The sequence below is a fragment of the Topomyia yanbarensis genome, chromosome 2, assembly GCF_030247195.1.
Source record: "Topomyia yanbarensis strain Yona2022 chromosome 2, ASM3024719v1, whole genome shotgun sequence".
NCBI lineage: Eukaryota > Metazoa > Arthropoda > Insecta > Diptera > Culicidae > Topomyia > Topomyia yanbarensis.
In genome coordinates this window covers 202682316-202709139 of record NC_080671.1, presented here as the reverse complement: position 1 = coordinate 202709139, position 26824 = coordinate 202682316, and the positions used below count along the sequence as shown (strand labels likewise).

The 26824-nt window shown below is 36.8% G+C and overlaps 1 protein-coding gene across 5 annotated transcripts in view; it reads left to right on the top strand.

The window, feature by feature from the left end:
- LOC131682724 (arylalkylamine N-acetyltransferase 1) overlaps positions 1 to 26824 on the top strand; it is a 136861-nt gene that overhangs the window by 96403 nt on the left and 13634 nt on the right. The window contains exons 1-2 of one of the 5 annotated variants that reach the window (XM_058964418.1): positions 197 to 493; positions 15542 to 15833. The exons of 2 other annotated variants lie outside the window; for them this stretch is intronic. In XM_058964418.1, the coding sequence (XP_058820401.1) occupies positions 15738 to 15833 (96 nt within the window). In that variant the 5' untranslated portion in view covers positions 197 to 493; positions 15542 to 15737. Of the gene's footprint in view, positions 1 to 196; positions 494 to 15541; positions 15834 to 26824 lie in introns of those variants that run through there. 2 more of the 5 variants (XM_058964416.1, XM_058964417.1) reach the window with 2 other exon arrangements.

The following is a 26824-nucleotide window of genomic DNA, read 5'->3' as shown; positions in this document are numbered from 1 at the left end:
GTGTCCCGTATTTATTGCCATACTGCGTTTCATACTACACTGTGTGTTATCATCGTTGTGACACAGAGCCTCATACTGAGGTGTGTGAGGTGATCCCAAGTAGCTTTACCGCCCGCCAATATGTACCATATTCTCACGGCGCGGCGGCACAGGCACAATGGCACACCAGCCAATACCATTGACTAGCCGATTGGTTGATCGGCTAGAGCTTGCATACGACCGATCGCGGGCAGCGAGTTTTTTAATATAAATATCAGTGAATTTCCTAACGAAAGCTTATTGCAAGTCTTCCTTCGTCGCGAATTTCCTCAGTTCCGCGCATTTTCACACGCGTGCAGTGCTGTTGTGTAGTTTGCGCTCAATTCCAGATCGCGTCTCTAGTGTACAAGATTGCCCCTAGTTTTCCCGTGACTGATTCGGTACAACGTAAATTGTCGGATTGGGACTTTAGCAGTCACATTTGCTAAGTTAACTGTGGAAAACTGTGTAATGTGTACGTATAGTTAAAGTGTTACGAGAAATGTAAACCATAAGCACGTTTCAGCTTATCTGGAATACTTAGTATTGCAAATCGGCAAGAGGCTCATTCCTGGTCGAGTTGATCACACGTGTTCATGCAATGTGCCTGTGAAACAGATCAATTATCGCGCTTACGTGCAGTTATATGAAAGCAAAAAACTAGCCGGAATATTGCCAGATAATAAATTCCAATAGTTGGGTGATTAGATGATACTTCACGAAAAGAACAGTTACTGCTAATGATTAACGATTAAATCTCAGAGGCCTTGTCATTGTTACGGTTACATGTTGGGTGATGGAAAATATTTTCGGCTATTTATCAGGTGTCATTTTAATGAATTGAATATTTCAAAACATCGGTTTGTGTGTTTTAAATTTATTGCAATAATCATATAACTGATTATTTATCTTTACTTAATTGTTTATTTAACATGCTCACTTTACTACTTCAAGAGAGAACAATTCTTTTTTTGGATTTTTTGGATTTATTTCGGGTCCTAAACTTCTGTGCAAAATTTGGGGTCAATTGGTAACCACATTGTGTTTGATCTATGGCGACTTTTCATTTATACAACCCATGTTTCTCCGAACGTATGTAATACTTTATGTGGATGCAAAGCCCAGGAAGGGCTCCACTACTTCACCGAGGGAAGTGTAATGCTAGAAAGTTACTGAAAAATATTATAGCAGCTCAGAGATTGGTGGTTTGAATTAAATACCAAACATCATTATCTGGGCTAACATTAATCCTTGGTAGATCGACACAATATAAGTCTGATTTCAAAGTGAAATAACTGAAAAGAACCGTATTGTTTGGCTATTTTTTTAATATTACAAATGACATAGCGTATCACCAACAAACATTTGGTCTATCGATTTTATCGTGTATCTGATGAACTACACTACTTACAAACGATACAGACGGCGTCTGTGGAGCTGAAAGTGAAAAATCACAGCATTTGCTCTGCGAATGCAGTGCATTGATGCAATTCCGTGTAAATAAACATCATTCCAGAAAATTTCGGAACCATTTCCATATTATTCATATAATACTTACCATGTTGGGAATACAATTGAAATATTCTGTCATTATAATGCAACTATTACGCTAGCATACTCATTTCAGTTACCATTTCCAATATCTTCCGAGTATCCTATATTGAAGATTTGTATTACATTGCACTTTTGTGCCAGAGATTAATACTGCTCAAGTGGTCTTTGTTATTTGTATAGCTAGTCTTACTAAATTACGGCGATAGCTCAATTGTATAAAGCGTCAGCCCACTTTGGTGTCAACGAAGCTTTCTTTAGAAAATGGCGTGTAACAAAATAAAACTCCATCAATCGATGGAATGGAGGTATTTTTTCTCCTCCCAATATTTTATGCATCGCTAGATCTAAAATACGCATCTTACCATAAACTGTATGGTTCTTGAATGGCATGTTGTCAAAATGTATATGGAAAAGAACATATTTTGGTATAGTGACCGTTCTTAACAGTGGCGTAGCCAGGGGGGGGGGGGGGGTTGGGGGTTAACCCCCCCCCCCCCCAAACCAAAATTAATTGAATTGAAAAAAAATTGATACTGACGAATTTAATTTAATATTCCACAAAATATTTTTGGAAAAATATTCTCTGATCACTACATTGAGAACTGTGCTTAAAGCGTCATGAGAACTTTTGGAAAATTGTGGGAAGGGGATCTTGTAACTTATCTCTTAACCAAAATCCCATAGTTGTCAAATTACTTCAATGTAAAATAAAATAACTGTCTGAATTATTATGAGCTCATTTTTGGAAAGATGCTTCAAAATATGGATTAGAAACAATTTTTCGAATGGGAATCTAAATTTGAATAGGTTGATTGCATATAAAACATAAGCTTGTTGTAACGAAAACTTTCATACATGTCAACATTTGCTGAAAATGTATTTTTTTAGATTGTGTAGAGTTTAGACAACAATTCAATATGGTTAACAACAAGAATAACATTTCAGAAACTAGTTGGAAGCTGGTGTAATTTTGTCTCCAGCAGGTCAGAATCGGTTTTATGAGCATAGGATTTTTGTTGTATTATCAACTATATGAATAGCCTCTTAGCAGGATGCAATGAATGGCGTACTAAAAATTTGTGTGCTACGTACTGCAAGTTGTGAGGTTGACTAATGAAGGAAAGTAAAATTAATGCTCGATAAATTTTTAACGGTCAAGATCACATTCATTCGAAACTGCCAAATTTCGATGCTAGTAACATTGAAGAATTTCAAACATTATGTTAGTAACATTGAAGAATTTCAAAACGTAAAACTGTTCATCTGCTGATAGAATAATTTTGACGGTTAATCCTCCTAGAAGTAATTATAGAGAAGAATTACTCTTCAAGCAAATTTAGGTCGAGACTTAATATCTTCAGCAAAGTTTTCGAAAGTGCTATTTCAAACAACTTTCTCAAAGACATAAATATCCCACATATTCAGAGTATCGAAATATAGTAGTAGAAAACCTTTACAACAAGCTATTCTGAAATTACTGTATTTGATAAATCTCTTCTGCGGTAATTAAATAATAAATTCACATTGCGTTCAAGGTGCCTTTGAAGCTTACAAAAAAATAAGGGAACTGGATTTAAAACAAATAATTCCCAGATTTTAAAAGGACTCAAAAACACAAAGAGTGATTCCATTTTCAGGAGCTAGCATCAATTCGGCGCTAGCTTACTCCGCCCACCAAGTTAGTGTCGGATTCTGATGAGATGAAGTCGAAACGCAAAGTTTCAGTTCCATCCATCCATAATTTAGTTATAGGTTTTGTGTTCTCAACTCGCAATGATTGTTTCAAACAATTTTATCCGTAGCGCAGAAAAAAATAGTTTTCACCTAAATTTTTCTTCACTAAGGAGAAATATAGCATGTCCAGTCCATTTAAATCCCTATATGTTGAATTCATGTAGCCTTCATATTTTCAACAAAATTGTTTGAAATGACATTATCAAAAACTTTGCTGAAGGCACCATGTCTCTTAATATTTTTGAAAATTCACCATAATTACCTCTATTAATCACTAAAATTTCTATATCAAAGCAGGCGCTGTTTTATGTTGATAACTTCCCGAAGTTGACAAACCTTCAAAGTCAAGGATTATTATATTAGGTGATCTTGAACGTTGAAAATTTTTTAGATCATTTATCCCACTTTAAAAGATCGCAATTTTTGACTTCATTGACATATTATACAAGAAAATAATCTATAGAGGTTTGAAAACTGTTCCATGTTGATCCTTCTTGTTTGTAGACTGGAATGACGTCTGTTAGACTACTTATATTTTTGAGTTTTCGACCGACCATAAAACATGGCCATCGCTGATCTAAACATAACTTTGCAGTTGTGTTCGGATTATGAATATCCATGTTTTTCTCTGGCAATTGGAGCACTTTGTCTAAAGAGCAATTGTTCAATAGGGCTTAGAAGTTTTTGCATGCATTTGAAAAAAATTGTTCGATTGTAGTTTTTGTACAGCAAAACTAATCGAAAGTTTAGGTACAGACTAACAGACATAACACTATGAGGGAATACCCTCAAAAAATATCGATCCGGCAATTTTACCAGAACACTAGCTCCACCTTTAATTCGCGGTTCCAAACACTTATTTGCTGGTGGATTACCCCCAGACTTGGGAACAATTTTTCACTAGTGGTCTATACCCCATGTGCTTGTTCATATGTCAGTGTCGCCATAATTGCAAGTGTGGCCACAGTCCCACCTACAAATATATTTAAAATGACCGTTAAAGCGGGCAAAGCATTGTTTTCGAGTGTTATGTCTGTTAGTCTGTGGTTTAGGGGAATGAATATTTCTGCGAGAAAATAAAAATACACTGAAGAAACGTTGTGACATATTTTGCACAAACAAAAAATTAAAATAATCTAAAATTCGCATTAATTGTCTGACAAAACAATAGTTTTGTTACAGAATATTATTCGAAATGTCATTTAAAATCAAAATGCTTTTAATTAAAATCTTCCAAAATGTGATAATTTTTTAGATATTAGGAATTTTGAAAACAATTATTTATTTTTCATCTATCAACAACCAACAACAAGCAAATGTTTATCGTTTTAAACAAGAAAAATATTATTTTTAGTGCTGTTGCATCATGAGGAAGCTATTAATGAAAAGTGTTCCTAATTACAACGTTTAATATGTTTTTATAATTAATACCAATGACAGCTATAAATATAATATGATTCCGAATGCTATTTCTAGTCAGAATGCTCTTAGCTAAAATTTTCCAAAATATTTTCAATATATTTTAAATTTTGTTTCATCAGATACAGTTATTTCGTTTGATTGCGACCTTTTCAAAAATTGTTCGCGTTTTTCTATTAAGAACAACTTATGTAACTTTACTTTTTACATCACGGCGTTATTGTGAAAGCTACTTGAAAACAATTAAAATATGATTCAAATAAATGGTTGAATCAGGCCATAGGTTTTTTTTGTTGGTGACGAATCACTGCGACCAGTATTTAGTTTGGAAATCTTTTATCATCAGAATTTTGATTTGAAATGGCCTTTAGAATCTCATTGTTTAAGAAAATTGTATTTTATTTGTTGTTGCAAAAACTTTTTAATGATAACTTCTCCATGATACAAATACAAAATATTTTTCGTGTTTAAAACAATAAGCATTTGATTATTTGTAGGTGTTTATGGAGAAACGCGAATAACGTATAACTTAACGAATTAATTGTTTTTGTTGAAAAAAATTATCATAGCATTTATCGCTCATATGAGTAAATGTGTCCGGATAATTTGCTACTGCGACAATAAAAACTCACATTTTCACACGAAAAGTTATTGGCACTCACACAACTTCTCCGGATAAATACAACGTGTTATTTCTCCGGATAAAGAAAACCACCGGAGAATGAGCGAATGAGTTTATCACGGTATCCCTTTTGCGCTCGCTGCCTTCCCAGTCAAAAAGGGCAAGTTGCTTGCTAACCGGGGGCTATTGGCCAACTCGGATGCGCTGATTGCCCTTCAATTTGCCAGAAAATTGCTGGCAATTAGGGGGCTATTTCAAATGCAACATTTGGGAGATTTGCCGCCGTCTGTTTTTCACCGCTCTACCCGCCCTTAAATCTTCCCCAAATCGACCAGAGAACGCGCCATTTAATCGCCCTTAATTACCTAATATGAAAATTACAAATAATACTTATTATCGGATTCATTATCTACTCACATAAACTAATCAGTATACTAGGTAAGCACCACCAACCTATAGGAAGAATCGATGGTGAAATTGGTATTGCACACCAAAACTTACCATAATCTGACGTTCATTAAGACTTTAGGTCAGAGATCTTGTTCCACTATACTTACACACGATTCCACAATTTCCCACATTCGTTGGCTAAATGAAGTGCATTAGACAAACAAGCGAGAACACACCAATTGTAAAAAATAATAATTTTAAGCTTGAGCCAAACATGAACCGCCATGTTTGAAAAACGCAAAAACAACTAAGTCCATTTCAGCCGCCTGAAAATTTGCCTATTGAAATTGCCTTTAAATCACATTCGCAAATTGCATTTGTTCCTAGGGGCAATTGGCATAGGCGAGTTGAGTCAAACGTCAAACTGTATAAATAAATCGCCTGAATATGTTCGTCCGCATTTTTTTTGACTGGGTTGCTGTTGCTGCTCCAAAACACAAAAAAACAAGTCAATCCTACTTCTTTGCCGCTTTTCCTTGAAATTGAGCGTATATTTTGACGCTTTTTATTTATTTCCACGAAGTTAAATCAAATAAATTTTATCCGGATCAATATTCCTCACGCTATTTGTGGAGACGGAGAATTCTGCGACTCATCTCGGAAAAATTGGACATCGGATAAGCTTTTTCTCGCGTGAGAGAGAGAATTACAATGCCTGGTAATAAGTTTTACGTTTCAGAACGGTAGTCTCTAGAAATGAAAATAAGATTTTCCTATACTCATTTCCATACAAATTTTTAATTCAATGCTGGATGTCAGGGTATAACCAATCGAACCCATATTTTGTTTAATTATTTGGGATCCCAAAAGCAACAACAAGCGTTTTTTGGTAAAATAATCATATTACCCTATCCTAGATAACACTCAATTATTTGATATTCAGTGGAAATTTCTCAAACGAGTCACACAAATTAAATGAAATTTCGATTTTAATTTCAATTCACTTTCCAAAATAAAATCCAGACGAATCACGCGAATTTTTTTTTGGATTTACAGGCGACCCGATAGACCGATTTCAATGATTTCATCGGAAATTAAATCGTTGAGCGATAGGGTTACTTCGTAATTTTTTGTGACACGAAAAGTCTCGTGAATTTATTATGGGTTTCAGGCTATTGAGTCATCAATCACGTTGGTCTTGTCGAAGTTTCAGATGTTCAACTGTGATAACAATTCGACTTTTCTTTATATTTGCCAATTAGAGATAACTTTATCCATTATCAACCAGGAAAGCTGTTCTTAAAGCGTTCGATTAATCTTTTAGAACAACCAAACGCTCGTGTTGTCTCTTCATTCGGTGTGAATAAACACTGACCTCAGCAGGACTGCCTGTTGCTGAACATGTTTCTTGGGATTCCGTCTTGAAAGTTCCAGTGAAACTACTGTCTACAGTTGATGTTAGATATTTGCTAATAATTTGATAATCTCCGTAGGATCGTGATCCTGGAACTTGTTTACTGTTGCATATAATAATTTAATTGCGTCGATAAAACGAACTAAACTTGAAACAAGTATATGAAAGAAGTAAATTACATATCCATAAATGTTATTTTACATATTAATTTATCTTGAATGCCCGCGCACCATGTTTCGCATTGCCTATTCCCAATCTCATTCAGCATAAATCAGAAAGTTTAGCGAAAAGTTTTAACTATTTATGGAAAAGATCATTTCAATGTTGAAAACTGTTAATGATTCATCAAGGCAAGACTTGAAGGTATCTTTTTATCCAAGAATTAATGTTATTGTATATCCTCGTAACTCTGTACATCAAATTTTGCTTATTATTTGCACACTCAACTTTGATGAAATATTGAACAAAAAATTCTAATTGCTCAATTTGTTTTATGTTTTGGGCAGTGCAATAATATGTTCCCTATCATTCCTTCTATAGTTTTCCTCGATACCCCAGGACCTAGGGGCAGATCACTCTAGGAATGTATATAGGGTTGCCACCCCTCCGGGTTTGGCCCGGAGACTTCGGTTTTCGGGAGCGATCTCCGGGCCTTCGGGTTTTACTTCAATTTCTCCGGGTTTGGTTGGAAGAAGCATATTTTCAACTATTTAGAAATAAATTGATTGGTGTAAAACAGTTATTTTGATGCAATTTTACGAAATAACTTCACTTTTGATGCTGTTTATCTGCAGCTGAACCAAGTATGGCGGATTAGTTCTAATCCAACTGGCAAGGTCAACATCAAATGAATTCTTCCGGTGCTGTTGTTACTCCTGCAGTGACACTACCTGTTGGCTAGGGAGGTGAGTTTTGCCCCTTTTGTTGGGAGCCCTGGTGGAAAAACCGACACCACATAGTGCTTCCCATGTGATGCCGCTGTACTGCCTACTTTGCTAGTTGTGTCGATTTATCTTCCACAGCGAGAATAGCTGGTGCTTTTGTATTCTTGGCATTTAGCTGGGGAAGAGAAATACTACACCTAATAAAATCTACAAAACTGTTCTCAAATGTGAAAAAATACAGCTTTATTTTAATGCCATGGAAGAGTGGTGCACACTAAGCTTGGCAAAATATAGCGCTCTATAGTTAATGGGGGTAATTTTGGTAATTTCCTAATGCGCAGTGCTAAAATCAATGACGACTTACAGAAGGAATGAAAGAGTACATACTTGTCTCTTTATTGCTCAATAGGCAATAAAAAGCGATTAAAGTGCTCTAAAATGTCGAGCAACCGCTTTGATTCCAATTTTTGTCTAGTTTCACTCAAAATCCACTACCCCCAGATCAGTGAAAATCTCCGGGTCAAAGTCTTTCCAGAGGTGACAACCCTAAATGTATAACAAATTTGCATTAAACAAAACAAAAGTTTGTTTAACAATCATCCTACGCTGATCCACTTTGTTCGACGTTGTGTTGAGTATAGAGCTAGTTTTTTGTAGGGTTTTGACGTCTCACACGCAACGAAAAATACATTGCACACAACGCAAAATACATTTTGAATTTCTATTTTGATTGAAAGAAATGCTTTTAATTTCGCTGATTTTTCAAAATGCATCACAAGTGATCTGCCCCTAGCCCAGGACCATTGTTACCCACAACGGCGCTACGTGGATTTCCAATCTCAAACCAAGTACTGTTTTCACTAGAACTCAATCTTCCAATTTAGTTTTCTATGTATAAGTGTTCTTCTCAGGGGTATGAAGGATATCATAAAGATTAAACTTTTTCAACAGCAGCTAACCAATCTGAGAAATCTTTCAAGCTCAAACTGCATGTCAAACTTGAAGAATATGACAAGTACATATGTATTCATATATATAGTGAACTTCGTTGGTGAGTTAAAATCAATTGTAAAAGAAGTTGTGTCTTACAGGTTTCGTTCATGAGGTCTTTGGCCGATTGTGAAAACAAGGCGAAACCTGTATGATGGGTCTACACTCTACAGGTTCCCGTCTCGGTTGTTGATCATAATCGATGCCAGAGTGTTTTTCTTTCTCGTCTGGTCGATCGTCTGGTAAATCTACGTTACATAGGATGTTTCTAGTTGTGCTGGGTAAAATAAATTATACAAGTAGCCATCCTCTGTCCGTTTTGAGTGGAGGCTGGGCGAAGGCACTCTTTTCTTCCGAGAATCTCATGGGCCATCGGGTTGTCTTAGCATCGCGTGTAGGCGATGGTGATGCTGTTATCGATGCAGCTGAAAACTGGAAACCCCCACTGGCGACAATCGAATTTTCTTTTGTTCTATAACAGGGAATTACCTCGGATATAGCGCGCACTATTCGCACAATGATGCGCTATTATGCGCACTATTTCCGACGTGATGGGTTTGTACAGAAAGAGAAAATACGATTGTCGCTGGATGGATTTTCCAGTTTTCAACTGCAACGATAATATAGATGAATAATTTCTCAACATGTACGCAAATACGACACACACTTTTACTTGAAGTCTTCTACGTTATTAGAACGAGAACACGCATGAACCACTACTCATATCTAGTCTACTTGGTCTAGAACAGGTAGACACATACGAGATTTGCTCATATATTATTGTGCTACATTGCTGTATGTAGGTATTTTTGGAAATTTTCGGAGGCATATATTCTGTCAACCAGCGATTTACTTTTCGATCTGATGAAACTAGATTCGGTATTGTTTCAGTTTAATACTTCCCACCACCTAAGAAAAATAAAACTTTTTCTAGATATAAGAATTGGTCCAGTAGATTTTTAGTTGTGGTTCACACGGTGTTTTTTTCAAGCCTCACTGTCATTCTCAAAATTTTCAACTTGCAAATTTGGGAATCTGCTCGCTGAATCTGAATCGTCAATTTCTTTTGTTCTATAACAGGGGATTACCTCGGATGTAGCGCGCACTATTCGCACAATGATGCGTTATTATGCGTACTATTTACGACGCACAGTGTCGCCTAGCCGGACAAAACCTCAAAATTTTATTTTAGATTATTCATGATTTAACATTTTACCCCGTTTCTTAACAGGTTGAATAAAGTCTTCTCAAAATATAAAGTCCTGAGGCCGATAGTTCGATTTTTTACAGAACTTCAAAGATGAAATAGATGATCAATTCTGAGAAAAACTGTTTTCAAACCTAAATTTTAGTTATGACTTCGATTAGGGTCGAACTGGTTTCATTTGAAAGGTTATTCGGACTTACAGTTGCCATTAGATTTAGTCGATACAAGCCTTTCTTCTCGCTCAGACATAACATTTTTTGAAACAGTTCGGAAAGATCGCTTGTTGTTCAATGTTTTTGAAAATGAGTGTACTTTCCGAAAATAAATATTTTGTTTTGCCCCTTTCTGCCCCGAGGTATGAAAAAGGTGATTTTTCATGATATGTCTGAAGGAGACGCATGGTAGCCTTTGATTACCGGTTTGTAATATAATTTATAGATGTGTCTTATCATTATTAACAATTGAAAAAATGGGTATTCTGTTAAAACATTCACCACACCGAATTTTTTGAAAATGAATTTTCGGATGTAGTGCACTTTATATTCGTAAATATTGAATTTTCGAACCACCCTAAGTGCCAAAATTTTGAGGCAATAAAAAAACAAAAAATAAACATCAAATATGAATTCAGCGTCACAAAATTACCTTAATGTAAAGTTTTCATCAAATTCAGGCCACTTTTGAGGTTTTGTCCGATTTTTGTATGGTGATCACTGTGCGACGTGGTGGGCTTGTACAGAAAGAGAAAATTCGATTGTAGCAGGATGGATTTTCCAGTTTTCAACTGCAACGATAATATAGATGAATAATTTTGTTCTTTTTACCGAAAATGAAATTCAGCTTAGCTTAGTTGACCACCCGTTAGTTTCCCGTGATTGATCAAAGCCTGTTGAAATTGCTTATTGAACCAATTATATGATGCTTGGGAGTAGTACATCATACTCAGCGTGCAGAGAGACTTAGATTAAAGTTTTGCATCGGCGAGGCGTATTATACCCCTTTACCCTCTTCCAATCGGTCGCGCAGTTCTTGGATATTGCCATTTGAAGTTCAAAGGTAATAAAAATTCGCATGAATTGAATTGAACAAAAATCCTCGATCTCACTTGCTCACTTTTAAAATTTTAAGATAAGTTTTTTGAAACTTAGAAAAAATAAATATTTCCAAAAGAATTCAAGATGAGTGATTTTTGGGGTTGTGTCAAACGTCGCGCTACTGTGCACCGAGGCGAACCGGTTTGGGGGGCTTATGCGGGGCACGGTGACGGAATTTTAGTTTTTTTTTTAACTTTTGTATTCATACTACAAAGAATGTCTGAAAAAACGTTTTCGAAGGTAGTTGGGATATCTCTATCAGGTGCGCTACTGTCGTCATGTTTTTTAGTGACTGAGTGCGACTGAATTGACAGCGGTTATACCTCTACCCAGTTAAACCATTCCGGAACCGGTTCGAACTTCTGAGTGGATTCAGTATGGATTCCAGCTCAAATGTATCAACCGATTGAATCAGAATCGGTTGTTTCGTTTGAGCCAGAATCCACACTGAATCCATTCAGGATTTGACGGATAGTTGGGATAAGTTGATGTGGCGCCGATAGTGTTTTAACGGATATTCATTCAAAAGTTTACACCAATTTTTTTCAGTTTACATAAATGCTATTTTTCCAATTACACTAGAGCTTGAGCTTGTGCGACCACCCCTGGCTGCTACTCCGTTATCGAACTGGACTAGCTGAAGTTGCACAGAGAAGCAATCGATAATTATGGGTGGCAGTAGCGAAACATCTTTCAATATGCAACTCCTGGTAATCCAAAAGTATTGATCAATATCGGTGCCGGCCAGGCCTGAACGTAGATCGCGGAAAGAAAGCGAAGGAATGGTTAGTCCGATACTTGCTTTTGCTAGAGGCCGTATATACTACTGCGCACTCCACAAGTATCACAGGAGGAGGATATTTTTGTTAGTAAGAGTATAGAAGTTGGATCACTTCTTCTTTACCGACGCCAGAGACTATCTGGACTAGATATCGATCCACCAAACTCATAGACCGGGGACCAACGGCTTTACTTCCCTTCCGAAGGAAGACGTGACCACAGATTTTTTCACCTCAGAAAAATCTCAACGACCTCGGCTGGAATTGAACCCAGGCCAATTGGAATGAGTGGCGGTCACGCTTTCCACTCAACCACCGGCGCCGTCACATAAATGCTATTTTTACAATAGTATAATAAAGTATTATTTACTGTTGTTTACAATTGTGTCTCAAATATATGTAATTTCACTATATAATTCGTTATCCTAGAATTATCATTTTGATCTATTGGGAGAAAATGCACTTTGATCAGTAAATCTTTCGATCAAAAAACAATAATTTCTGCACTATGGTCCGTTGCTAAACTACATGTCACCTCTACATGAGTACGTTTTTCCACACCCCTACATTAAATAGATTTTTTTTCTCAATTTTGGAAAATTGAATATTTCCTATGTCTTAGATTTGTTGGCCAAAGCGAATTGGTTAAATTATATCATTCATTAAAACCGATTTTTGTTTTGTCATTTTTCAATAAAAATTTGAAATTTCGCGCTAAATTGTCCCCAAGGTAATTGTTGTAGTTCTCGGTTGTTTTATATATCTTATCGAAAAATTCCTTCCTTTTTCAATGCTACAAGATCGAGTGATCAATTTTGATCTAGAAGCTAAAATATTGGAAATTGAATGTGGCGAGAACCGGATATTATTACTTTTTTCGCATTGAAACAAATATATAGATGTGAGAAAAAGTTATAATTAGTTTACCTTACCATTGAAAACTGACCGGGCGGCAGTACCGGTGACTGATCGAGGTCGTTCGTTGTTCCATAAAATGGTTCTCGGTTTGTCTTTATTCGCAAGACAACAAACGGGTCATGCATGTATCGTAGAACAATTACATGCACCATTCATAGAACAGACGATTCATAGAGATATCTTGTACAATGTACATACAACATTACCATCATCATCGCGTCGTATAGCAGCTGTTTTAACCCGTAAACGGTGACAGGAAACTGATTATGTTGATGCAAATTAATTTGAGCGTGATTTCTTACATAATCCCTTCTTCGCCATTATCCACGCTGGCCATTGGCACTTTTCTTCGTGATGTGTCCATGGAATGCTTATTAGGGTGACCAAACATGGACTAAAATTTGTGTGAAATTGAAACATGATACTATAATCTGTTTTTGATCGTGTACCCAATTAATTTAATTTGATCAATTTATTGTAGATTTCATTGCTTTTTCAAGCCAAAACAATCGGTGTTAAACAACAAGATTCAAAATTTGCTTTCGCAATTTAGTGAGCCAGATTTTTTTCAACTACTTGTCAGGTTCAGTTAAACGGATTATTAAACTAACTTAGAAACTATTGATAGAACTAATCCGCGTAATTGTCGATTGTATCGATTTTAAAACACTATTCGTCATAATCTCGAATGTTTCAATGTTTGCGAGCCTGCGTGAATTAATTTGGACTAATCCAGAGAGGTTGTTTATAAATCAGTTTAGGGATTTCGTTCAAAATCATTTGGTAGCACAACTACTTCACTAGATAGGCACTGAATACTGTATTGCCGATCAAAAAAAATATTTTTTAATCAAAAGTTTATCTAGAACTCCTGTTTTCAATAGGATATATACTTTTTATGCATCAATTCTATCTTTAAAATCAAGATTTTTACATAAATCGAGTTTAAGAATTTAACTTGAATAGACCAGGTTTAACTTGGGGTAGGAGGCTATAAGCAGCTAGAAGGTCAAAACACATTTTATGAAAAGGAAATGAGTTGTGAAAGTATTGTTCTGGTGTGCTCCTGCTGCCGATCTCCTGAAGGTGTTTTAAAGAAACATGGCCATCTAGGTAATCCAATCTAAAAAATAAATTGTAAAAGTATTAAACTGGTGTGCTTTTTCAACCGATCCCTTGAAGGTGTTTCAAAGAAACATGGTCGGCAGTGACGACGATTTCTCCAGTATAGCTCATCTGCAGTCAAAAAACCAGGATTTCTTTTTCACGGATAGATAAAACGGTTGATCGAAGGAATCATCGAAATTATCTAAATTATTTAAAATTATTTTAAAAATATGAATAATGCACTATGCTATATTTCACCCTAAGGAGGAAAATTGGGTAAACACCAAAATTTCTCACAAGCGCGAATTTTTTTTTGTAAAACAAGTCTTTGCACTTGAAGGGCACAAATCCTTATTTGTTACACGGATGCGGATGAATAATGATCCGAAATCATAATTCTTCGATTAATACTTGAGGAATACATCTGAGAAGTTTGTGTTAACATTTCGAACCGATGAGAAAACACTCGAAGTTTTAAAAAGCTGATTTCCACATGGTTACTTAGTTCCATTAACTTTCTTATCTTTTCATATCAAGTCGATTGTGGCACAAGTCCAATAACTCTGTAACGATTGAGATTCGGTCAGAAGCTTAGGATTATTTTTTTGCTAAATGTCGTTTATTTTATATCCCGCCTCAAAACATTCTCAATAATGAATTAAATCTCCTGTAACAAATTTTTACGAAATTTTCCACAAGAAAAATTCTGCAACCATTGTACTATCTATACAAATTGAATGATTTATGCGATTTTTTTTGTTTGCTTGGTCACTCTAATATCAGCTTCTTTAGGTTAACGGACGCTTTTCTCTATATCAGGTCTTACCTGTGCCACTATTGATACAGTCAACAAAAATACTGTGCGGAAATGTGTATTGTATTGAATATACTCTTCTATTTCCTTTCCATACCCACCAAAAGCCATCAGATGTTATTATATACCCAAGAATGTTTACTGTTTGTAAATCGATACTTATACGGAAATAGTGTTTAGTAACTGGATGAAGAATTCGTTATGATACTCGCTATCATAATCGAAGACTTGACTGTATTTGAATGCGAATGATACATGAAACCATTTCATCTCGTATGCTACACAGTTAATGTATGTTTAATGGTAATTGTTGGTAGATAGGTTGATAACCTTTCAACTTTATAATTTTCAATTTTATAATAATATATGTTAACATAAAAATTACCTAAAACTCCCACAAACTGATATTTATAGTGTCACCCAACACGCAATTATTCTCCAAGTTGATAGTCTGGATCAGAGCTAGCAGCACTCGGGATTGACCGTGCCAGGCCCCTCATTATTGAATCAACGTTGTATACCACTTGATTATGCTTATGTTGTTTACATTTCATTCATCCAATTTCTCACAACCCATCTTCTCCCTCTTTTTTACAGGTAAAACGAGACGTTCGGAAGATTGTAAGCTCGTCATTTAATTGCATGCATTTGGCTATCTGTTTTTAAACCAAGCGGATCATCAGTGTGTAATACTCCTGTGGAAGTCGACCGTTTTGCTCATTTGTTATCAGTTGTGTTATCATTTTGCGTGATTGTGATTTATTGCTCATCTAGATCGTTAACCAGCATCACTATGGAGTTTGAGATTCAAAACCACATTTCACATCTTGCCAAATTTAATGTCAAGAAAAGCGAGAATGATTGTCTTTTGGATGAAGCATGTACCATGGCAAGTATTATAAATACGTCAAGAAGTTGCGGTGGCGGCTAACATAAACCACGGTTCTATCGGGATAAAAGGTGATTTGCTGAGTTATACACGAACTAACTAAAATTAAAAGCAATTTTTTGAATTTGTTTGTCTACATTTAAAAGCAAAGATTATCATAATTACAACAATATTTACACGCTGACTTGAGTTCGCGCGAGCGTTTCCACTCACAGCGTTTTTCAAAAAAAAAATCTATATTGCCACAATTATAAATAAAAATATACTATAATTTACAATGTATTTATGCAATTTGATGGGAAAATTTAATCTTTTCATAAATAAAACTGGTACCTTGATGACTTCTAACTCAAGCATCCTAACACAAGTATCCTGCATAGGCTGGAAAGTTAAAAAAATGAAGTTGAAATTTTTCAGAAGAAATTTTATGGAAGACTGAGTGAATAAACTCTAAAAAAACCAATACTTTCTCACTATTGGTGTAAAATGGTGTGCGGTCAGCTTTTGGTTTGAAATGTAAAAGGGAGGCGAATGGTTATTTCGGTATAAAAGAGACAATTTTTAAATTTCATTTTGGTGATTCAAATTCTATAGAATATAGATGCAATATTTGAAAAATATATTCTTAAATTTTCAATGCAAAATATTTTAAACAGCATTAGCGATAGTGAATAGCTTGAAGCACTTCAAAAAACCTGTTTTAAGGTGTACATCGTAACTCTGCAATACCAATAGTATTGAAATTTGAGTATGTTTCTTTTTTTCGATTTTTGAATTTTTCGTAGCATGTATGAAAACTATCCATAATTTTTATTTCGCATCATTAATCATGCATTATAGGGTGATGAACCTATTTGCGCCATGTTTCTATTATCACCCTACCCATTTGAAGCCGTTGGTTAGAGCAGTGTCTGCCATCTTTGTTCAACGCATTGAGTCAAATGGTAGCGCAACAATAGGGGCACTCGATTCGAGTTTTCATTGTGCTCAAACACGAGAATTTTACTGTTTTCAACCAATATAATAACACAAATGTGTTATTATATTGCTTCTTAACAACGAAGCAAAGCGGTTGATGTCAATTTTTACGCATTCTATTGATTGTAAGGCAAGAAATTATCGAATTAGTGAGGCACCTTGCTTAGTATGGTGAAAATAGGCTCATCACTAGACTGCCCAGAAAAATAATGAATTTTTGAAAACTCAATCGGCCCACCCCTGAGTCGATTCCTAGTCCCACCAGGAGTACTTGCTCCAAATTTGAAGCAAATCGGACAAGTCTAGCTACCGGACCAACGTGCTTGAAGTTTGTATGGGATTTTTCGACAATTTACATGGAGAAAACCCACTTGCTCACATTTTCGCCGCTAGGTGGCACTGTATACATCAGATTATCACCAAAAGTGAAACTTAAGAAGATAATTTTATTATCTACAACTTTGTTGAAAACTGCAAAGCGATCCGACTCCAATAGGAAAAGTTATTAAACTTTTAACGAAGTAATGTCTGAGTCAGTTTTGCATGGGGCCTAGCAGTGCATGATAGTGTATCAGTACTAGGTTGTAACAAACTAAACATTTTTGTGGACTAATGGTTAGATTTAGCCGAATAGTATGTTCGGAAGAATTGCAGTACATAATACGAGTTATGTTTTGGTTAGAAAATTTTAGTTCAATCTGTGACCGCATAGATGGCGCCAACACTAACTTTTCAACGGAAAGAGATAGAATATTGAGATGTTTGGAAGAATTGCTGCAATATTCTTGTTCTACAACTTTGTAGAAGACACCTAATTTCTATCTCTCTTCGTTGAAAAGTTAGTGTTGGCGCCATCTATGCGGTCAGATGTGGAACTACAATTTTCTAACCAAAACATAACTCGTATTATGTACTACAATTCTTCCGAACATACTATTCAGCTAAATCTAACCATTATTCCATAAAAATGTTTAGTTTGTTAGAACCTAGTACTGATACACTACCATGCACTGCTAGGCCCCATGCAAAACTGACTCAGACATCACTTCGTTAAAAGTTTAATAACTTTTTCTATTGAAGTCGGATCGCTTTGCAGTCTTCAACAAAGTTGTAGATAATAAAATTATCTTCTTAAGTTTCACTTTTGGTGATAATCTGATGTATACAGTGCCACCTAGCGGCGAAAATGTGAGCAAGTGGGTTTTCTCCATGTAAATTGTCGAAAAATCCCATACAAACTTCAAGCACGTTGGTCCGGTAGCTACACTTGTTCGATTTGGCTCAAATTTGGAGCAGACACTCCTGGTGGGACTAGGAATCGACTCAGGGGTGGGCCGATGGGGGACATTTTTTAATGTAGAATACATTTAAGCTTTCAATATAGGGGTCCCGTTTCAAAATATCGGCTGCGGCGCCGCGTCAGATTTTGAACGTTAATAACTTTTATCATACTTAACAGAATGATTTGATTTTTAGGCCAATTTGTTGCAAATATGTTCCTCTATGCTGTATTAAAATTTGAAGTATGTATAACATGCACTAATAACAAAAAAATGTGTTTTGAAAAATCTTTCGAAAACGACTCGGAAAAGTGAAAATTTTCAGCCCATCCCGCACAGAGCCGTCAAAATGGTGGACCAACCGAACAATAAAATAATGAAAAGTTTATATATAGGTCCACTACATGTTTGTTCCTATGGTTATTCGCATTGGGTTGCTTGACGAGAGCAGTTGGTGGGGGAAAGACGGCATATTCCTTTGGTTAGGCCATTAGAAGCCGGACGGAAAGGAAAGGCTCATGCACGGCACGAGAACGAGCGAGAAAGCGATAGTAGTGCATATTAGCGCGATTATATAAATATCTGTCGGTCGGTTTTTCTCATCATTCGTATTCGTTCAAGCACTAGCAAGTAGCCAGTCCACCGAAGGAAAGCAGTTGGCAATGACGACGGCGGAAAAAGTGCCCCAGCTACTGGTGACTCATCGCAACCCGATCAGGAACTGTCGACCTGCAAGAATTTCGCCCCAACTAAAGGGCATCAGAGTAGGCTATCGTTCCAGCGTCTGGGTCGTGAGATTGTGCAGGACTGCAAAATCGAGCCACGCTTACAAAGCTCAGTCGTAATGATGCCCCGAGAAGCCAACGATGCCTACTTGGTCGGTTTGTTCGAGGATGCAAAATAGTGCTTTGTGGCTCACCGTGTCCGCGGGGAGTGCGTCTGAATTATGCTCCCGCAATAAAACAATAAACGGTTCTTTACAGGACCAATTAATTGTGTTGTAATAAGAGTTAAACTGAAATTTACATTTTATGGTGTATAACAAATAATTTTCAGAAAGCTATATAAAAAATACGATGTGTGGAAAGAAAGAAAGAGAATTTAAATTATCCTCTCTTGCTCTTTTTCGTGCACTGCTTTTCCTTTCCTTTCTGCTGCTACTACCATCATAACTAAAACGAATGTGCGTGTTCCCCCAGCCAGCAATTGGCCAGTGTTGCCACAATTGCATGTCGCTATTACAATTTGAATTATTTTATTGATCCTCTCTAGTATTGATAAAATATAGAACGTGCAAAGTACACTAGTCGCATGCTTTTATTCGAACTTTTTGGCAGCCTCCGTTGATTAACTGCATAAATCGATTTGTTTGTGCAGCTCCTTGCTAGTAGCAAACTAAATAGCCTTTATCAGCGCTAACAAATAACACGAAAGAATTTAAATTTGTGAAAATCATTTCCTTCTTTTCAAATCTTCAGCATTCTTTGAAAATATTGTTTGAATGTTTTTATTGAAAAACTGAACATGCAAGTTTGCTAGCACTAGATTGAAGGCGATGGAAAGACAGAATATTCGTTTTGGTTATGCTAGTATTGGTAGCCGAACGGAAAGGAAAGGCACAGGAATGGCACGAAAACGAGCGAGAGCGATAGTAGCGCTTTCTCGTGTGTTCATATATGAATATTGGTCGGTCGGTTTTTCTCATCATTCGTATTCGTTCAAGCACTAGCAAGCAGCCAGTCCACCGAAGGAAAGAAGTTGGCGATGACGACGGTCGGAAAAAGTGCCCCAGCTACTGGTGACTCATCGCAACCCGATCAGGAACTGTCGTCCTGCAAGAATTTCGCCCCAACTAAAGGGCAACAGAGAAACTAATCTGTGTTCTAATAAGAGTTAAAGTGGTTCACCGTGTCCGCGAGGAGTGCGTCTGAATTATGCTCCCGCAATAAAACAATAAACGGTTCTTTACAGGACCAATTAATTGTGTTCTAATAAGAGTTAAACTGAAATTTACATTTTATGGTGTATAACAAATAATTTTCAGAAAGCTATATAAGAAATACGATGTGTGGAAAGAAAGAAAGAGAATTTAAATTATCCTCTCTCGCTCGTTTTCGTGCACTGCTTTTCCATTCCTTTCTGCTGCTACTACAATCATAACTAAAACGAATGTGCGTGTTCTCCCACCATCTCATGGCCAGTGTTGCCACAATTGCATGTCGCTATAACAATTTGAATTATTTTATTGATCCTCTCTAGTATTGATAAAATATAGAATATGCAAAGTACACTAGTCGCATGCTTTTTTTCGAACTTTTTGGCAGCCTCCGTTGATTAACTGCATAAATCGATTTGTTTGTGCAGCTCCTTGCTAGTAGCAAACTAAATAGCCTTTATCAGCGCTAACAAATAAGACAAAAGAATTTAAATTTGTGAAAATCTTCTCCTTCCTTCTTTTCAAATCTGCAACATTCTTTGAAAATATTGAAAATGTTGTTATTGAAAAACTGAACATGCAAGTTTGCTAGCACTGGCCACTAAATTGAAGGCGATGGAAAGACAGAATATTCGTTTTGGTTATGCTAGTATTGGTAGCCGAACGGAAAGGAAAGGCACAGGAAAGGCACAGGAATGGCACGAAAACGAGCGAGAGAGCGATAGTAGTGCTTTCTCGTATTTTCATATATGAATATTGGTCGGTCGGTTTTTCTCATCATTCGTATTCGTTCAAGCACTAGCAAGCAGCCAGTCCACCGGAGGAAAGCAGTTGGCGATGATGACGGTCCGCAAAAGTGCCCCAGCTACTGGTGGCCCATCGCAATCAACTACCGATCAGGAACTGTCGCCGTGCTAGTATTTCGCCCCAACTAAAGGGCAACGGAGCAACTAATCCGCTGGCTAACATTCCAGCGTCTGGTTCGTAAGGTTGTGTATTACTTCAAAGTCGAGCTACGCTTACAAAACTCAGCCGTAATGAAGCCAGTGATGCCTACTTGGTCGGTTTGTGGGAGTGGGCGTAAATTACAATAAAAGCAACGGTTCTTTTCAGGACCAATCAATTGTGTTCTAGTGAGAGTTAAACTGAAACTTTCATTTTAAGGTGTGTAGCAAATTTTCAACAAGCAACATAATACGTTGTGTGGAAAGAAGTAGCTTGCACACGGAACAAAAATTTAAATTATCCTCTCGCTCGTTTCGTGCACTGCTTTTCCATTCCTTTCTACTGTTATTATCAGTATTACCAAAACGAATGTGTTGTTGCATGTGTTTAAGAGAAACGTTGAAGTCCCATGCTTATATTCAAGCTTTTTGGCAGCCCCCGTGAACTAACTGCATTAAATGGTTTTTTTGTGCAGCTCCGTGCTAGTAGCAAACAAAATGGCCCTACTAGTGTCTGATTCGTGAGATTGTGCAAGATTTCAAAGTCGAGCTAAGCTTATAAAGTTCAGCCGTAATGGTACCCGAAGAAGCCAGTCTTGTCGTTTTGTTCGAGGCTACAAAACAGTTCGCCAGGCACGTAACTATCATGCCAAAAATATCCAACGATCCAGCGCATCACCATCAACACCAACGCCGATACCAAAGGTTCTTTTCAGAACCACCATTATTACCATAGAGAATTATTTGAAAATTTCCCATTCAAACGTGATTCTGTTGAATATTATTAGATTTAAATTAACGTCTCGAATTGAAATCACGACGCTCCGGTTATGTGACAGACATTACCCACCCATCTTTTTTTATTGTGACCACGACTAACGGTTTAATATAGACACCCCATTTCAATATTTCTGAAGGAACAGAAGGTCGAGTTTGGAAAGTTTGTAACTTTCATTGTACTTAACCAAATTACACAATGTTCGCACTAATGATTCAGAAATATGATCAGGAATCTTCTGTTAGATTTGTAAGTATGTATAATTTACATGAATAAAGAAAAATTGATTTTCAGGAATCAATTATTATCTGTTCTTCCATTGGCCAGTACTACGCGACTTCCTCATGCTAACAATTAATTTCATCGTTAGCCATCTCCCTCACCAAGGCCAACAACGCCAACAAAACCGGTCCTTTTCAGGACCACCATCATTTTTGTAAAGAATAATTTGAAATATTCCTCGCCCAAATCACCTTTTGTCCGAAAATTCCAATGAGTATCAAAATATTTAAAGAACGTGTTCCTTATGTATTCTACATCTCTCCGGTTATGTCGCAGACATTACCCACCCATCTTTTTTTCTGTCACTCTACTCATCACCCTATTCGAATTGAATCGGGCAAAGAACGATTCGTTAGAAGAATTAAAATATTCTTCCCACTCTCTATTGCTGTCGTTACATCATGAACCACTTCGTCAACCTGTTTAATATACGTAAAATATAACAATTTATGTAGCAAACATTCTCCGAGAGCTCTCGCTCAGGATTTATATTGCATTTAGGTGCCTCTTTCAGATTCGAATGTTTTGAGAACCATTCGCTAGATAGTGCAAGTGAAACATCAGCTGACCGAAGAAAATAGTTCATGTGAACTAGTTTTCTTTGCAAAACTGTTCAATCCGAAATGGTTCTTCTAAGTCAAATGTTTTACCCATATTTCCTTTACATTGATTGAATGTCTCAGTAGTATGTGTCTGCGTATGCGTATTGAATATTATTTATTCTCACTTTTCATCTGACATATGTTGGTCTACATAAAATGTTATTGTTGTTGTTGGAGGGAAAAATTACTATGCATAGTATACAGCACTACCAGAACATTACGCACTATTAAACATATTACATAACATATATTCATAACATATAAACATATCACACATCGCTCGTATGGGTTTTTTTATTCGGCCTGTTTTATTTGTTTTTTTTTCACCATTACAGTGTGAAGTTTTACGTTTTGCATTTAAAATGTTTTGAAATTAGGGGATTACAATATGAGATTTTGAAACTACATTTTAAAACTAAGAAGCAATTTTTAGACTAACTTAAAATACGGGACAATTTTAGACTACTTTAAGCCACAGAGAACAGACATATTAGCTAGAACAAATCTTCCGAAAACCTGTGTAAACATTTGAATGAAAAAACATCATCGCACACAGGTTTGTATGCGTGAATGACAATTGTATCCAAGTTTGCCTTCAAGGTCCCTATAGCGATTGCTGGCCGATCGTAGCGCCGCCTTGTGACAAGTTGCTATTTGCCGATAGTATTTAAAAGCGATAGTTTTATCACTGAGAACTGACACACAAGTAAAGTTTTCAACTTGTGTAAGAAATTAAACTGTCGCTTTGAAACGACAACAGCAAGTAGCAACTTGCCGCTGGTCGGCGCTTCGATCGGCCAGCAATCTCTATACGGGACTTGTATGCAAACTTGGATACAATGGTGACTCACCGATGCAAACCTGTATGCGATGGTGATTTTCAACGTATTTTCATGTAAATGTTTACACAGGTTTTTCGGGAAAGTTTGTTCTAGCTTATATGTCTGTTCTCTGTGGTTTTATTTCTTACACACTTTGACAACTTGACTTGGATGTCAGTTCTCAGTGTTTAAACTAGGAATTAAGGGCCAATGTACATAGGGGATCCATTATTAAGACTAGTAGGGAGGGGGTGTGATTTAATCGAATATAAATACTATTTTTTTGTTAGGGGAAACTTTGCCACTGCCGCCAATATTCTGGTTACCATTTGTGGCTGCCCCTGTTTGCTCTACATGTAACAAATTGCCCGAATCCAATGTAGTTGGAAGCGAGTTGTTTGTTTGTCCACATGTATCGTCCCAACCAGGTAGTACATTATTAATGTAGCTGTGGATCCGTTTGGGACAGGTATGCCATACCTCGTGAAGCGTCATTAGATGCCTTCCGAAGTATCGCTCCCTTCGAAAAATAGTATTGCGCAATGGCAGAGAATATGTTCCGAGTTCTCGGGCTCATAGTTACAGAATCGACAAATGTCTCTTGACAGATGATACTTAGCAGGACAATGTCCTGTAAATAAACTTGTGATTATACGTAAATCTATTCTTTTAGATCCATTAGTTTTTTGGCTCTCGTTGTATCTGGATGTATGAATTTCTTAGCTTGTCGAACGCCTTCTACGTTACGCTAGTTGTTTAGTAGTTGGTCTCTTGCCCAAGCCGAAAGTTCTAGTTTGATTGCACAGTTAGATATGCCTAGAATGTTTGATGAACCACGCCATGGTAATTCGTCGGCCACTTCGTTATCATCGATTCCTTGGTGGCCTGGTACCCAGAATATAATTGCTTTATTCCGATTTGTCAGTTGTTGTAAAGATGTGATGCACTCCCAAACCAGTTTGGACTCACATTTCGACGACCTTAATGGCAAAAGGTCTGCTTAGCTGTCCGAGAAGATTGCGATTTTTGCATGTCTGTAGTTTCGTTTCCTACAGACCTCCGAGCAGGTGTATGTTGCGTATACCTCTGCCTAAAACTGTAGGCCACTTTCCCATTGATATCGTTTCTTTAATTCTTAGTACGTAGACTCCTGAGCCAGTTAGCTCACCCATTTTAGAACCATCCGTATGATATTGTACCTTGAGGCAATATGGAACCCCCTACATCCCATATCTGACGATCCACTATGCGGACCTCATATGAGATATCGAAGTTCGGTTAAGCTCCGTTTTATCTTGAACTGTGGTCGAGATAGGTGTGGTTAAGAGAGGGTTTAGTTTGAGTTCCTTTATTACACTCAGATGACCATTTAAATCCATCAAGTTTGCAGTTTGTGGCAAATCGTGGACGGCTATGACAGCCACTGCCAATACAGCACGCAGTGGGACATCTGGTGGTCTTCCTCGGACCCGTGGGGAATCCTCCAAGTTTAGTTAGAACTTCATGTCGCTCCGGCTCCAATCTGGCCTACGCAAGCACAGCGCCCTCATGGGTTCGTTCTAACCGTACTCAGTGCGCTGGAGGCCGAGCCTTCAAAAGATATGCGCTCTAACAATATGGATCAGCTCTTTGGCGAACCATATCATAAAGGCCAGCAAGTTGCCATCACACCAATTATAGAAAGTATCAAAGTGTTGCTGAAGTTCGATAAAATCCTGCATTGACCGCACATTGAGCGTATATAAATTTACACCAAAGCTCAGAAATATTTACATCCCTGGGCAATTTTGAAAGAGGAACGCATTATAATTCAGCTCTATTCAGGGGCGGCGAAACACCTTACGTCCGAGTGGGTGGAAAGCATAGGGTGAGGGGTCCATTAGTAAGGATTTTTTCCCTTTTCGCAAAGCATTCGCTTACATTACATTCACATTAGAACACGTTCGTTTATGCGAGTGGAATTGTGGTACATCGATGTTTTCAAATGTGTGTAGTGCGAGATACATGCGTTGCACATTTAAATTTTTTGAAATGGTTCAAAATTTCGAGTGGGTAATTACCCACTCGGTTATTTTCGAGTGGGTAGTACTACCCATACTACCCACGCTTTCCGCCGGCCCTGCCTCTATTACCTCTAGAAGGTAATGCTTCTATTTTTTATTTCGTCACTTTGTTCGGTGCAGCGCAATCATTCATTCATTGGAGAGAAAGAAAAAATAAAAAGGTGAGTAACAAGACACGACCAAAGTTGCTTTGTAAAATGTATCAGCAGATGTCTAGATTATCAATAATTTCCAGATTATCTGAAATATTTGCACAAATTATTGTTTGGTTTTACCATCACAGATAAAATATAGTTTGACCTGAATCACATATCGTCGCTATTGTGCTATCTTATGACAAGTGCCATTTAGCACTTTTCGAGAAAATCGATTTTTAAAGTTTGAGATTGGATATCTTAAAATGTATAAATGTTAGAAGCTTTTCGGAGAAGGCATTCGATGCTGCTATCTTGTCTGAAGTAATCTCTCGATTTGTGCAAAGATCGGTTGACTATATTTACAGTTTTTGCCTAAAATGTAAACCAAAATTGCTCGCATACGTGTCATAATGATGTGTTGATGATAAAATATGGATGACGTGTCATAAATGTGCACAGAAGATTTCATATAAAAATGAATCATGACTGATTCGTAATATTATGCGTTATAGATCACTATGTTCAATAGTTTACTTTTCCATGCGATAGCAGCAATATCAGGTTACAAAATGATGGTATTGGAACACAAAGTTTTTACAATTTTCCTCCTCTATTCCGGAAAAAACAGTATACAAAAGTTGGTTCCATTAACAATTTAGAGACAATATATTTCAAACAATATTATTGTACACAGACGAATAGACGAAACAAATATTCTTCTTGCATAATCCATCATTACATTTCGGCATACTTTCCAAAACTAGTGGAAATCTCAAAAGGAAATTTGTTCAATAAACTTAAAAATATAAGACAACCTTTCCCAGAAAAAAAACTATGGTAGGAAAAGTTTTGCTCCCGAGACAAGAACCTAGCTAATGATTATGGTTGATCTGCATAGGAATTACCTATGCCATCAGAGACATCTGTTGGCTTGCTACAAGCGTTTTGGCTTATAGCAAGCCAACAAACTAAGAATGTTGTCTGTGTTTTCTTTGTCATAAGATAGCACAACTCGATCACTCGGGAAATTGGCGCTTGTCATAATCGTGTTTCGCTATATCTCAGTAACCCAGCAGAATTTCAAAATTCTGAAAACGCGACTTTATGGAGATTTTAAAATTTAGTAACATGGCATATCTAACTCAGTTCACTCCAAAATGGCGTTTGTCA